Here is a 15,802-nt window from a genome sequence, read left to right on the forward strand (position 1 = left end):
GTTTGGATGTATGTTTACTAAATTTGTTTTACCTCTAATCTCAGGGACCTGGAGACTATGTCCTGTTTCCAAATTCCTTAACGTTGTTTGAAGTCCTGTAATCTAAAGAATAAAACAGACAATGTGAGGTTGTGTTTCTTACATTACCAATAAAATTAAACACATGACTTAAATAGGCCCAATCTAATCATAAAGTATCAAAATGGATTATAATGCTTATCTAGCTTATGAACTTCAAGGATCTATAATTACATTGATATGGGTACTCTTTCCACTGATTTAAGTCCCTCTAAAACAGAGTATATGGTCTTAGAGAGCTCGATAGTTAAATTATCTATCACCTTATGGGTATAATGATAATGATGAGATTCTCCAAGTTTCAGATACACAGTATATAACTGACCCATTTCCAAGTCTAGATTTTAATTTGGTAGGGCCTGCCAGAGTTTATACTCATATGGCATAGCTTTTGAGAAAACAATGTCATCTCCACACGATGATATCCAAGTAGAACTTTAATGGAAGGATAATTACTTTTCTTGGATTAATTATCTGAAGACTTGGAAAATGAATTCTTTATAAAAGTACCTACACTAAAAATAACATTATTTTATGAATCAAAAACTTTTGCTAGTTTTAATAACAGCTTACATTTCTCTAGTGCTTTAAAGCTTACAAAGTAAAAACATTATCACATTAAATCCACCTAACAGCCCTGTGAGGAATAGTAATAGTAATCTCTTTTTCATAAATGAGGAAATTGACACTCAGAAAGGATAAGTGCCCTTCTCATGGTCACATGGCTGAAAGTCACAGGCCAGGATTTGAACCCAGGTATTTTGACTCCAAGCCCAGTGCTTTTTCCACCATATTACACTGCTGGACATTCAAAATATGTACTTTGTTTTGTAAGATGTTTCTTCTGATTTTAAACTGACATATAATCACTTCATTCAGTTTTGCAATGTATCTATGAGATAGAAGGCAAATTTTACTATTCAAGGATTTATCCAAGGTTTAATACTTTCCTTTAGATACTTTTCTGCTCACAAAGGCTCTCTATTCACTTAAATATATCTTATATTAAAGAATATTTGTTTTGGTTGGTGAAACAAAGATTGAACCACCCCAAAATTATACTTAGGTTTTCTCTAATAAATTAAACCTTTAAAAATTTCATTCCTCTAATGTATATAAAGAGATGTGCCAAGACAACACTTTCATCCATTTTACTCTATACTTTCTCCTTATTCTATCCCATCAGCCATTAGCAACCTTTTTCTTTATTGGTGATTATAATGTCATTAAATTCAAAGGATAGATTAGTTTTCATAAAATACCCTTTAAAAACAACTATTACTAAGCTTTCTATCTATCTTTGGAAGTCAAATTTATTTCATCAGATATTTATTGACTCATGGATCAGGAATTCATTGGTCATCATGAAATCCAAAATCCCTTTCTAAAGCCAAATTTTTCTATCATTAGGAATAAAAGAAATTATAAGTTAAAGTTCTGGTTAAACTTTCAATTATAAGAGATAAATTATCAACACTACAATTTATCTGTAAGGATGTAGGCAAATCTTGCTTACAATCAATTGACAGCCTATAGTATTGTGTATACTATGCTTAATTATTTTATTTATTTACATATTATACTCTGATTTTATTCTCAATATACTTGAAAAACAAAAGCCTTAAAATGCAAACATTTTAACTATTCTTTGCTACAGGGAAGGTATGAAAGAAGCTTGTTCAGGTTGGTGCTAACAGTCCTAAAAGAGAACTCTTTATTCCCAACATGGTCAGGGTTCCACGGAGGAAATAGATAGAGATCACAATGGGGAAAAGGAACTGTTTCTTATCTTTTTAAATTTTATAGTAAAGATCCAACTCCTTAATTTTGTTGAGAATAAATTTTGAGAACACATTACTTTGCTATATGAAAAAATAAGCACAAAGGCACAGTAAAAAGAAAAAAATTAAACTGCTAGATTATCAACTATCTTGAATTATTTATGGCCTCTGTTTTTTAAAGCATACATAATCATAAAATTTTATCACTGAGAGATGACAATAATGTCCATTTCATTTTTAGGTTCCATAAACAATACAAGTGTTTCTAAGTTAGTAAAATAAACGTGGTTCCTTTAAAAAATATATTCAAAGTAAATTTCTATAAAATGAGTTATATTTTCCCAATGATTTCAAGTATTAATCAAGGAATATAATCCTCTGAAAAAAAATAGGATCCACAAGGAACAAAAGAGAAGATATTGGTGGCATTGCAGGCATGACTCTGGGAAGAGAGGGTGAAAAACCTTCATTTTGGCTAACGCCAATCTAGAAATTTCCTGAGACATGTCTCACAAAAACAAAAGGCTGATTTCTGCCAGAAAGGCAAGAAAGAAGCTTTCGAGGTCATTAGACCTGAGGTATGCTAAGACACAAAGAAGAGCTATTCAGCTCAAGAGCAAAAACTTTCTTAGGAATAGTCACTTCAGTGCTTGAGGGGTGGGATTTGGAGTGGAGGTTCACCCCTTCTGGCTGACACATTTCTGATGAGATGACTGGATACTTTTCATGGTTCTGGACATATTTTCTATTACCATATTCTTAGCAGCTAATTTTTGAACAAATACATTCACAAAACTTACTGGAATCATGAATACATAGCAAAGTTAGCTATATGAACTGAAAGTCATCAGCAAATAAAATACAGAATAACCAATGATGGCAATTTACTCAATTTCAGCAGTGCAGATCTTAACTAGAGGTAGACTAAAGAGTCTGCTACAATCAGAAAAAAAGAAGAAAAGGCGTCATGGGCTGTCATAAAGAACATATGTTTTGTGCCTAATATGATGCCTTACTCTTCTTTCAGGGCATACCAAAGGAAGCCTATGAATCTTGGACTACAATTACATTCTAAGTCCAAATGAAGAGAACACACAAAACTTTAATTAGTTCTGGGATTGTCCTAGATTTCCTTTGTAATATTCTCAACTTGGTACTTTGGTGGCCCACTTGACCAGAAAACAAATGAGCTTTAAGCTTACAGTGGCCCAGACCTTTACTTTTAGAATTAGGCTAGAACTAGACCAGGCTGTGCAGTATAGAAATGAGATGACAATTGTTTTAATAAAATGATAACAATGATCATAACAGTATATTTATATAACACTTTTTTTGAAAAGCTCAAACTATTTTCTCATTTTTTTTCCTCTCAAAAACTATGATATAGGATAGAAAGAAAAGTTATTATCCCTATGTGACAGTGAAATTAAGACACTGAGAAGTTAAATGCTTAAGTGATCTCATCCATTCCTATGGTTCAATTATGCTGCCTCCATACAGATGTCTCCCAAATCTACATGGGAAACATTTCATCTTGACCCTGCGCAAGTATCACACTTCCAACTGCCTTCTGTATATCTTTACCAAGATGTCCTACCAACATCTCATTCCACATGTCCAAAATTAACATAACATCCTCCTGCTCACCTTAAACCTGACCCTTCTTCCAACTTCCTTTTTCTGTTAATTGTACCAGAATCATTCCTGTCAGGCTTGAAACTTCAGTCACTTTTGAGACTTTCCTCTTCCTCACTGTCAATATAAAATTGATTGCCAATTTCTGATGTTTTTACCTTCACAGTATCCTTTAATTTATCCTGTCCTTTCCACTAAAACTTCCACTGCCCTAGTTCAGGACTTCGTTACTTCCTCTGTAGACTATTACATCAGCCTCCTAACTCTTCTCCTTTCTCCAGTCTATCTTTCATACAGCTGCCAGTTTTCCTAATGTACAAGTTTGACAATTTGATTCACCTGCTCAGAAACTAATTGCTTCTGCATAACTCTCAAAGTATGATACAGGGACCCCTGGGGGATCTCAAAACTCTTTCAGGGGTCTATGAAGTCAAATCTATTTTTATAACAATATTAAGACTTTCAACATCTAATATAGGAATTATCAACAGATATAATCTATGTAAAGAAAAACTCTTTGGGGGTCCTCAATAATTTTTAAGGGTATATAAAGGGGTCCCAAGACCAAGAAGTTTGACAATTATTGGTCTATAGCAGAAAACAGAAATTCTTCAACCTGAAACTTAAAAGTATCTGTTCTCCAGCTCCAAACAACCTTTCCATAGTACTTTTCCTTCAAGTACTTTTTGTCTCAGCCATCCTTCAGCCTCTGCAATACACTCTTAACTCATCTCATCCTGTCAAAATCCTTCTGTCTGTTCAAGGCCTAGTTTTAGTTGTCCTCTTATTAATGAAGCCTTTTCTGACTCCTCAAGCAGAAAAAACTCTTTCCCTTCTCAGTTTTTTTTTTTTGTCCTGGGGCATTGTCAGTATCTTTCCTTTGACTACATTCTACCTTTTATATGCAAACTTTTTTGCACACATTTCCTATTACTATTAGACTGTAAGCTCCTTGAAGGCAGGGACCTTATTGTGTTTCTTTGCATCCCCTGTACCTTGCTTGCATTGGAAGACACTTTGCAAATGTTGGTTCTGTTGAGCTGGCTTCCTAAGGTTACACTGCTAGATAATAGCAGGGCTGGCACTGGCACCCAAGTCTCTGATCTTTGCCTTCTTTAATCTAGACCACATTGCCTCTCCGGTATTCTCCTAAATCTATGTGGGAGACTGGAAAACTGAGTCTGGGTTAGAGAAACAATAAGCCAAACCAACCATCAGCAGGGATGACTAGAAATCACATTTACAAGAAGGTAATGTATCTCAAGCTCTTTAAAACCAAACAGTATAATACAATGCAAGCCCTTAGTGTTAACAAGGCATATAAAGCATCTGCTTATGGAAAAAATATACACATAGTTCTGATAAATTCTGCTTTTAAAGGCTAAGAGATATAATAAATGCCAATGGAATTATATATATTTTTGTGGCTAAAAGATATTGGTGAGAAAGCTTCCAATTTCTTTTTTTTAATAAAGGAACAATTAATAGAACAAATCATTTTAATATATCTTGGAGAATACAGCAATGCTTTTTTTTCCCCTAAATTCTACAAAAATAAGTTGTGGGGGGAAGAGGAAGATCCTTTTGTGGTAGCTTTGACTAATCATCTCGTTACCTGCCCAATTGCTTTGTCTCTTTCCAAGGAGGTAAGCATTTTCTGCCTCAGTAAAATATGGTGCCTGTCATGCAACACCCTTATAGTTGGCTCATATGATGCATAATGTAACTTCAACCTACGAAAAATAAAAGGCCAATTGCATTTTAAAGGGCAATTGAGTTAAATCAGTGATTTCCATCTAAATAGGTTTTTTTTTCTTTTTTTTTGCACAGGATCACAAATAAACCATACAAAGGTCACCACACAAGAGATAGCAAGTGTTATTTTGCATGCAACCTTTCCTAGGCAGTATGGAAAAAAGCATATTAGTCATGAGATAACTAGTTCTATATTTCCTACTGAAACCTTTTCCTGTGTTTGACTGCATTTCAAGGTTTACATGTGCTACTTGTTGCAATACAGAAAACTTTATATATTTACCATTCAGCTCAGAAATTAGTTTCAAAAAGACAGAATACAAACTATAGACAAATAAAGAAAAAAATTGCATCTATGATGAAACAAACTAAAAGACAGTATGACAAACCATGAAATAAAATTAAGCTCTCTCAAATACTTAACTAAAACAGGTTAAACAGAAGCAGTGATAAAATCAAACTAAATATCAAAATATTCAGCACAGACTAACAACTTTTAAAATATTGAGGTTCATTAGAAACTTGACAGGAAAGAAATTTTAAAATGTAGTTTTCCTAGGATAAATTAAGTTGGTAGTACATTCAATGTATCCTTTCCTTGAAAATTTGGCATAACTAATTTTTTTTACATTGAATCATATTTTCCCACTGGATTTTTGTTATTGACATTTTTCTTCCATATAGGAAACTCAAAATATTTAAATTCATTTCAGACCATTTCCTCTTTGATTTACAAGTTCTTATAGACTTGCACTCAGGGTCACCCAGTGATTGTATAAGAGGCAGGACTTGAACCCAATTCTTCCTGATTCCACTAAACCTGGTTTCCTCTCTCTTGATCTGAATTACTATTAACAAGTTTCAAGGTATTTTTTTTTCCTGAAATGCCCTCCAAAATCAAGGAAAGATTATAGAGTTCCTACCATTCAAAGAGACATTTTCATTACTCTATTTGTAAAGTGAAAATCATTCCCTAATTTGTTTTGTGAATTCTGATTTTTGTCTACTAATAATTCTTAAAGTGGCTATAACTGTATAAATAATGATATAATTGTTTTCTGTAGGAAAAATCATTTCAAAGTTAATAAGCTTATATCATAGTAGAGCTTCTTATTTCAATAATTTACAAGTAATCATGAAGTCAACTTTTAATTATTCACTTCAATAAAAGGAAACAGTTTATAGATAATTACAATATAAAGGTTTACCATGTTGAACATTTTATATCCTGATTCAGAAACCAAACACTCTCCACACACCAGCTGAGGCATGACACAAGACCTGGTTTGTTGTACTTCACAGTATCCTGTTAACAGGAAGGTCAGCAGGTTTCCCTAGTGCCCAAACTGCTGGACAATTAGGCATGTAAAGACAATGACCCTAGTCCCTGAGATAAGTTTCCCTTCCAAAAGAATAAAATTAGAAAAAAAAACACTTTATTACTATGCCAACAGGTTGGTTTGGGACCATCTCTCTTTCAACATAAAAAAGATAGAAAAGGCTTTAAAGTTTATAAAACTCTTTACATAATTTTATGTGAGCCTTACAACCCTGTGAATAGGTATTAACTAATGACAGGCATTACTAATGCTATTTTACATATAAGGAAACTGAGGTTCACAGAAGTTATGTGATATATCTATCATCACTATCTAGTAAGTTCCAGAAGCAAAATCTAAACCCAGGACTTTCTGACTCCAATTCTAGCATTCTATACACTACATTGAGCAGCTGGGCAGTACAGTAGGTAAAGCCCAGGTCTGGAGTCAGGAAGACCTGAGTTCAAATCTTGCCTCAGGTACGATCTTTGTGACCTTAAGCAAGTCACTTCACCCCGTTTGCCTCAGTTACCTCATCTGTAAAATGAGCTGGAGAAGGAAATGGCAAACCACTCCAGTATCTTTGTCAAGAAAACCCCAAATGAGGTCATGAAGAGTCAGATACGCAATTAAGGTTAGGGTTAGGGTTAGAGCGCAATTAGGGTTAGGGTTAGTTGTAGGAGTCAACTATATGGTGTCTGATGAAATGAGGAAACAATAACTGAAGTTCCCAAACCATGCTTTTGACTAAGAAATTACAAGCATAAATGAAGTTTCTCCTAAATACTTCAAATATTTTATGGATCTATGATCTCACCAAAGTGGATACTCCCTCCAACAGTGTAAATCTCAATCCATTCATGCCTGTGCAATCACTATTCATGCTCTCTTATAAATCCTTCATGTGGAGAGCAGTCCACTCCAATATTCTGGAGGCTCTCCTCTAAGATCCATTGATAGTAGTAGAACACAGGGCTATCAAGTAATTATCTTTTACTTTTACTACATGCATAGCCCACTGCTTATTCCATTATGAAACTCTGATAATATTCTTCATCAATTCAATCTAGTCTAAGCATTTCATCTAATCAATTTATATAAGCACTGTATGTTCAAGGAAGTGGACTAGTTGATGGGATTACAATGACAAACAAAAATAGTCCTGTCTTCAAAGAGCTTACATTCTTTTGTGCAGCTACTCATTTAAAATTCTTCATTGGTAAGATATTATGGCACAATCATTCCTATGATATCTATCTCTACTGTCCTTTGAATTCTTTGGGGACTGTAAATAAATACATGACTCACTGCATCACAGGAAGAAGACTGATGTTAAAAAATTGGGGAGGGAATAACATACACACTCAACTGGGTATAGAAATCTATTTTACCCTACAGGAAAACAGGGGAGGAAGGGGACAAGAGAGCAGGGGGATGATAGAGGGAAGGACAGACTGCGGGAGGGGGTAATCAGAACCAAACACTTTTTGGGAGGGGCAGGGTCCAAAAGAGAGAATAGAATAAATGGGGGGGCAGGATAGGATGAGGGGAAACATACTTAGTTTTTTCACAACATGACTACTATGGAAGTGTTTTGCATGACTACACATGCATAACCTGTATCGAGTGGCCTTGCCTTTTCAAAGAGGGTGGGTGGGGATGGAGGAAGGGAGAAAATTTGGAACCCAAAGTTTTAAAAACACATGTTAAAAAAATTGTTTTCACATGCAACTGGGAAATAAGAAATACAGGAAATGTTGTATAGAAATCTATTCTGCCCTACAGGAAAACAGAAGGGGAAGGGGATAAGAGAAGGAGGGGAGAGAAGAAGGGAGGACAGATTTAGGGAAGAGGGATACAGAATGCATGCCATCATGTGGTGGGGGAGGGATGAGATGGGGAGAAAATTTGGAACTCAAAATCTTGTGGAAGTGAATGTTGAAAAATAAAAATAAATTAAATAAATAAATAAAAGCCGAGTAAAAGATACCAAAAAAAATTGGGCCTTTGTTTCTGAGAGAAGCTTAGAGTCATTAAAAGTACTGTGCAAATAGCCAAAGGCAAATGGGGTTTTTTGTTGGTTTTTGTAATGAAGAAACAATATTGCATGGTAGAAAATTGTACTTTACTGTTTGCAGTTAACTCTATGCATATAAATATGTAATCTGCTAGAGAATATGATTTACAAAAGCTTGCCTCTTCCTTTTCATGTCTTTAGCAAGTATGCTCTTGTTAACAAGTATGTAGAGAATTCTCATAAAGATTTTACAGATATAGGAAAACAGGCACATGGGTCAGAAGCTACTGATATGTCTTAATAGCTTTTAGGGGTAATAATAAGGTCTTTGATATTTTTCAAGCATTTGAAATCCTCTCTTTCAGATATTTTGAGAATCATATCTGTAAATACAGCCACAGCATCTCCCCCAAAGTTGAGTTTCAAATCACCCGCTGCTTACTGGACATACAAAATTGGATATTCTAGAGATATCTTAAATTTAATATTGTCTAAAACTGAACTCATCTGAATTCACTGTCATCAAATAGTATTTGCAAAGCACTGAGCACAGTACCTAGCACATAGTAGGTATTTGATACATGTATATTCTCTTCCCCTTCCCTCTTCCTTTTCTAATTCTGCTTAAAGGACCACTATCTTTCCAGTGTCTCAGGTTCTTAATCTTGGCATTATACTGGACTCTTCAATCTCCTTGCTCTCCCTCCTCATCTCCATCAATGGGGTACAATGGTTTCCTTCAAGTTCTACCTAAAATTCCGACTACTCCCAATCCCTCTTAATTCCAGTCCTCTTTGTTGGTTATTATCTGTTTATCCTATACATACATAGCATGTTTGTACATAGTTGTTTGTATGTTGTCTTCCCATTAGACACTGAGCTCCCCAAGGGCAAAGACTGTCTTTTGTCTTTATGGCCTGAACACTTAGCACAGCCTGTGGCACATTACAGAGGCTTAATAAATGTGTACTGACTGACTGACTCAAACTCAGTAGGGGCAAAATTGAGTTTATTATATTTCCTCCTATATCTGGTCTTCCTTCTGACTTTAATATTTCTGTCAGGGACAATTCTAAATGACCCATGATGAAAAATGCTGTCTACCTACAGAAAAAGAATTGATGAACTCTGAATGTAGACTGAAGCATATTTTTTAACTTTCCTTTTTCTTGTTTTACTTTTTTGTCTATTTTCTTTTTCAACATGGCTAATACAGAAATGTTTTGCGTGACTTTACATGTATAATCAATATTACATTGCTTGTTTTTTCAAGGCGGGGCAAGAGGGAGGGATAGAATTTAGAACTCAAAACTTTTTAAATGATTGTTTTATATATAAATAATTGTAAAACTATTTCTGTCAGTGATACCACAATTAACCTAATCTCTCATGCTCAAAATATGGCTATTACTTTGGCTCTTCTTATTTCTCATCCCATTAGTTACCAAGTTCTTGTTGATTCAACCTTTGTGGTGTTTTTTAAATCTGTTCCTCTCTATCACTAGAAATGCAACCCAAATTAGCAGTTTGTTAGAGCAATGAAATCACTTCCTCATAAGTCTCCCCATGTCTACTTCTACCCCCATTCCCAATTAATCCTTCAAAATAATAAAACACTAACCTTCTTTACACGTACATAGGGTCATATTGGTCCTCTGTCCAAAATTCTTCAGTGGCCTTTTTCTGCCTGTCAGTACTTTAATAAATTTCAGCACTGTGGATACTCCTTCCAATAATACAAAGCACACACTTACAAATCACTACCCTGCTTTGAGTTTCTCTATACTTTGCTCTAGGGTTATATGGAGTATTCAGGGATGCCTAGTATCTCTGGGGTGATGGCTCAGGGCTGCTCATCCACTTTTGGTGTACAACTAGTCACCCCAATATCACCTGTGATTCCAAGAAGCTGTAGTACGCACAGTGGCCACACCCTGGTAACACTTTTCAGCAGACAAACTACAGCGGGTTTCCAGGTAATCAAAAGGCCTCAAACTTGTCAGTGAGTTAGGGGGATGTCTACCCCAAGCATATGAAGATTTCTCCTGGCAGAATGTGCGGATGAAAACAATTTGTTCCAATGGCCATGAAGGCAGCTGAAGTAGATGTGAAGGAGTGCTTAGAGCTTGGTCAGACACTGAAGACAAAGGTCATCCACTGCATCCCAAGTCATCACCAGTCATCATGGCTTTTGTCTTGCTACTGGACTTCAATGACTTGGGATAAGAGAGTGAGACTGACAACTTTATACAACTCTGCCTCACTTAAATTCAATCTGAGAAAAAGTCAAGACATGACCCCGTGATGTCATTAGTCCTCTTCAAAACAAATGATGAGCAATAATACTTTGTTATATTCATAAATTGTCCATTACTTTCTTAATCCTTAATTCCATATTTTTCTCACTTCCTCAACTAGACTGTAAGCTTCATAAGGACAAGAATGAACTTGCCTATGTCTTCTAAATTTTTTGGATTGAATTAAGAATTAAGAAGGACTTTATCTGTTTCTCATTATTATGTATTAAATAATTATAAATTTCTATCTATGTTCTTCAACTCTTTTAAAGGTACTGAAGTCAGATAAAATACTTAGCATGGACTAAGTGGTTGGAAATATCTGACCATTCAATTTGATATTAAGATGTCTGTGGCTTTCAAAAAAGCTCTGACAAACTGAATTGAAAATATTATCTGAAAACTTGGTATTGATTTGATGGATAGTTGATTTTTTTTTCCTTTTCCCAAGTTACTATCTACTAAGAAAAAAAGAAAATAAAAAAGAAACTTTTATGAAACTTCTAGAGGACAAAATTCTAAGGCTACCAAATGTCAGAATTGGTGCCTAGAAACCATCTTTAGTCCTGCTACCAATAACAAAAATATTAAGGATAGGTATAACCAGGAATAAACTTCCATGCGATTTCTGATATTGACATCCTTGGTGATTATCAGGAAGTGAAGGCATAGTAGAGAGTGGGCCAGATATGAGTTCAGGGGCAGCTAGATGGTATAGTGGATAGAGCACCAGCCCTGGATTCAGGAGGACCTGAGTTCAAATCTGGCCTCAGACACATAACACTTACTAGCTGTGTGACCCTGGGCAAGTTACTTAACCCCACTGCCTAGTTTAAAAAAAAAAAAAGATCTGAGTTCAAATCCTACCTCTTTTACTAGTTTTCTGACCTGGCACAAGTCACTTAAGTTCTCTGAAGCTGTTTCCTCATCTATAAAGTAGAGGTAATAGTACTCCCCTAATACGGTTATTGCAAGTATCCAAGGGGATTTCAAGTACTTTGTAAAATGTAAAGCATTAAATAAATGTCATTTTTATTATTATTCCAAAACACTTCTCGTAACTGGTTCCACAGAGGAAGCACAAATGACATGGAAAACAAAGTTCAAGAACTTGCAGATGATAATTGCATATGTCTTTGCTCTGAGATATTCTTTCCAAGGAAGAAGTATCTGGTGCTTTTACACTTTTTTGATTCTTTACAGATGGGAATGAGTTGACACCCATTATGCCTTTAACATGTCTAATATGATGAAAAATGGGCTAGGGAAAAGTGGTTTCCAGCGACTAGTAAACCTGTTTCTTGTTAAAAAGTATATTCAAAAATCTCTTCTGTCTAGTAACTGCTAATGAATATATGATGTACAGGTATATATGTCTCTTTTTAAGTTTGTTGGAACATGACAAAACAGGAAAATGATAAATGTTGGAGAAGATGTGGGAAAACTGGAACACTAATACATTGCTGGTGGAATTGTGAAATGATCCAACCATTCTGGAGAACAATTTGGAACTATGCCCAAAGGGCTACAAAAATGTGCATGCCCTTTGATCTCCAGCAATAGCACTTCTAGGGCTATATCCCAAAGACATCAGACAAATGGGAAAAGGACCCACATGTACAAAAATATTTATAGCAGCTCTTTTTGTGGTGGCAAAGAACTAGAAATTGAGAAGATGTCCATCAGTTGGGGAATGGCTGAGCAAGTTGTGGTATATGAATGAAATGGAATACTATTGTGCTATAAGAAATGATGAACAGGCTGATTTAGAAAAACCTGGAAAGACTTGTATGGACTGATGCTGAGTGAAGTGAGTAGAACCAAGAGAACTTTGTACACAATAGCAGCCACGTTATGCGATGACTAATATTGTTAAACTGAACCCTTCTCCGCATTACAAGGATCTAAGACATCTCCAGAGGCCTCGGGATGGAAAATGCTGTCCACATGCAAAGAAAGAACTATGGAAGTCAAATCGCTATCACTTATTTTTACCTTCTGTTGAGTTTTGTTTCATGTTTCTGATGGTTCCTCCTATTGGTTTTAATTTTTACTTACAACTTCACTAATGTGAAAATACATTTAATAGAATGTAAATGTTAAGCCTATATCAGATTGTGCGGTCTTGGGGAGGGTGGGGAGAGGAAGGAGGAGAAAAAATTTCAACTCAAAAGCATATGGAAGTGATTGTTGATAAATCAAAATAAATTCTTAAAAAATTTAAAAATAAATAAATAAATAAATGAAAATTTCTTGGAAGAAAATCACTGTAAAGATTTAAATGTTATATAAATGCTAAACTCATTATAATTTCATACTTAGTAAAAAATTCTAATAAAATTGGAATTAATTAAATGGTGTATTTTAAGTATACATTCAGTGCCTTGCACAGAGCCCTACTCTAATGTCTCGTTATGGCAGAAAGAAATACCTGCATTCTCAAAGCCTGTGTCATCTGAAGCATAATTCTAACATATTCTACTATGCTAGAGAGACCACAAGCATGGTCCCAAGCAACAGATTTCAACTGTCTAAGAACCAGACAAGCTAAATACGTGTAAGTTCATCACTACTAGGCTGGTGACTTAGATGGCAAATTCTTTTATCATGGCAACCCAAGAATAAAAGAAAAATTCGCAATGATGATTAGTCCTTAGTCTCTTCTGTTTCTGCAGCAAATGGAGGCAGATAACAAAAAAGGGGGACATATATTTGAAAAATCATAGCTTTATATTATCCATAAACATTAACTTAACTGCTGGTACTTGAAATTTAGGATCCTTTTCCAATAACCAACATACTACTAAGGAAACTGAACTGGATAAATCTTGAAATTCTTGATAAAAATGAAACCCAAAGATAAAAGGAGGCTACAGCTAAATAAAAAGATAGTCCACATATTCTTCCTTAGACAAGCAAAAAAGGAGTTGGTAAATAAAGTTTTCTCATGCATTTAAAGGTAACAAAAAAGATTATTTTATGGGCTATTTGGTCATTTTGTATTACAGTGCTTATAATAAATATCTGCAAAATGACCACCATGAAAATAATTAAAATTTAATTGCTAAGAGGCAGCATTTCAGCTAAACTCCCCCAACTTTCCCCTTCAAACATTTAAAAATTTGCCCCAAATCAAATTTTGGAGTGGTAGACCCAGTAAAAAGTCAGGGTGACACATTTTGTGAGCCTAAGACAATTAAGGGGGTTGGAAGGAGAGGTCTGTGACATCAGAGTGTGGGCCAGCCACAAGCTCATTTGACAAAATTACCAGAGGTGGGCCATGGAGGTGGCCACAAGAGTGTCAACAGCAGCAGCTTCAGGAGCTCCCAGGCCAGAGATAGTAAGGGAGTCAAACAACTGGTCAGAAAGAGATTATGGGCAACACTTTGCTGGCAATGGGTGCAGCTGGCACTGATTGGCAACTCTGCTGCCCACATGCAATTCTGGATCACAGCCCCGGGGGAAGAGGAGTGCTTGGGTTGGTCACAAGGGAGCAGGGACCCTGGTCACAGTTCTAGAGCAAAAAGGGGCACTAGTGCTTGTGGCTCCAAGAGAACAGGGGTACTTCCTGGGTAAAAACCAGAGTGAAGAGTAAGAGATCAGTGACCAAACCTCTCCCTGCATCACACCACCTTACAAGCACTGAAAACTTGCAGACTCCCAGAACTAGCTCTAAAAACAGCAGAACAAAAGAGCCTGAAACCTGGAATAGTACCTCCCCATCCCTCAGGAAGCAAAAAACAACTTTCACATAAAGTTCAAAGTAAAAAAAAAAAAGGCTGGAAAATTGAGTAAACAATAAAAAAGGCCTCAACCATAAAAAACTACTACGGTGGCAGGGAAGACCAAAACATAAACTCTGAAGAAGATACCAATGAAAAAGATTTACAAGCAAAGCTTCAAAGAAAACTGCTAATTAGACAAACGGACAAGAAGAATTTCTGGAAGCATAGAAATAAGAGTGGTAAAGGTAAAATAGGAAATAAAATTAGAGTGATGCAAAAAACCATAATTACAAAAAGAGAATTAACAGCTTGGTAAAAGAATCACAAAAATAATGAAGAAAATAACATTTTTTAAAAAACCGAACTGGCCTAATGGTAAAAGAGGCACAGAAATTCAGTGAAGAAAAGACCTCCTTAAAAAGCAGAATAGGCAGGGGCAGCTAGGTGGTGCAGTTGATAGAGTTCTGGCCTTGGATTCAAGAGTACCTGAGTTCAAATCTGGCCTCAGATACTTGACACTTACTAGCTGTGTGACCCTGGGCAAGTCACTTAACCCCTATTGCATCACCAAAAGGCAAAAAATAAACATAAAAAAATAAGCAGAATAAGTCAAGCAAAAAAGGAGGTACAAAAATTCACTAAAAAAGAGAACTCTTTAGAAAGAATTGGCCAAATAGGAAAACAGGTAAAAAAGCTTGAGGAAAATAATTCTTTAAAAATTAGAATTGGGAAAGTAGAAGCAAACCACTCTACAACATATCAAAAAACAAAAACAAAAGTCCAAAGAATGGAAAAAATAGAAGAAAATTTGAAATATCTCATAGGAAAACAACTGACCTGAAAAACAGATCAAGAAAAGAGAATTTAAGAATCCTTAGATTAACTGAAAGCCACGATAAAAAAAATCAAAATAAAAAGACATCATATTTCAAGAAATTACAAAGGAAAACTGCCCTAATATCTTACATACAGAGGGTAAAACAGAAATTAAAAGAACCCACTGATCACCTCCTGAAAGAGATCCCCAAATGAAAACTCCCAGGAATATCTGGGCAAATTCCTAAGCTCCTAGGTGAAGGCACCAATATTGCAAAGAAGATATTCAACTCTCATGGAGCCACAGTAGGATCACACAAAATTTAGCAGCTTCCACATTAAAGGAGTGGAAGGCTTGGAATATGATATTCCAGAAGGC

General features: G+C 35.4%; 1 protein-coding gene across 1 annotated transcript in view; it reads right to left on the bottom strand.

Annotated features, from left to right (window-relative positions):
- Window positions 1-15,802, bottom strand: part of SPAG16 (sperm associated antigen 16) — a 1,202,663-nt gene that overhangs the window by 1,121,760 nt on the left and 65,101 nt on the right. Inside the window, exons 7-8 of the mRNA XM_078147281.1 lie at window positions 5,110-5,227; window positions 33-102 (exon numbers count right to left, since the gene is read on the bottom strand). Of these exons, the coding sequence (XP_078003407.1) occupies window positions 33-102; window positions 5,110-5,227 (188 nt within the window). The remainder of the gene's footprint in view (window positions 1-32; window positions 103-5,109; window positions 5,228-15,802) is intronic.

The sequence above is a fragment of the Phascolarctos cinereus genome, unplaced genomic scaffold, assembly GCF_003287225.1.
Source record: "Phascolarctos cinereus isolate Bilbo 61053 unplaced genomic scaffold, phaCin_HiC Scaffold_7;HRSCAF=346, whole genome shotgun sequence".
NCBI lineage: Eukaryota > Metazoa > Chordata > Mammalia > Diprotodontia > Phascolarctidae > Phascolarctos > Phascolarctos cinereus.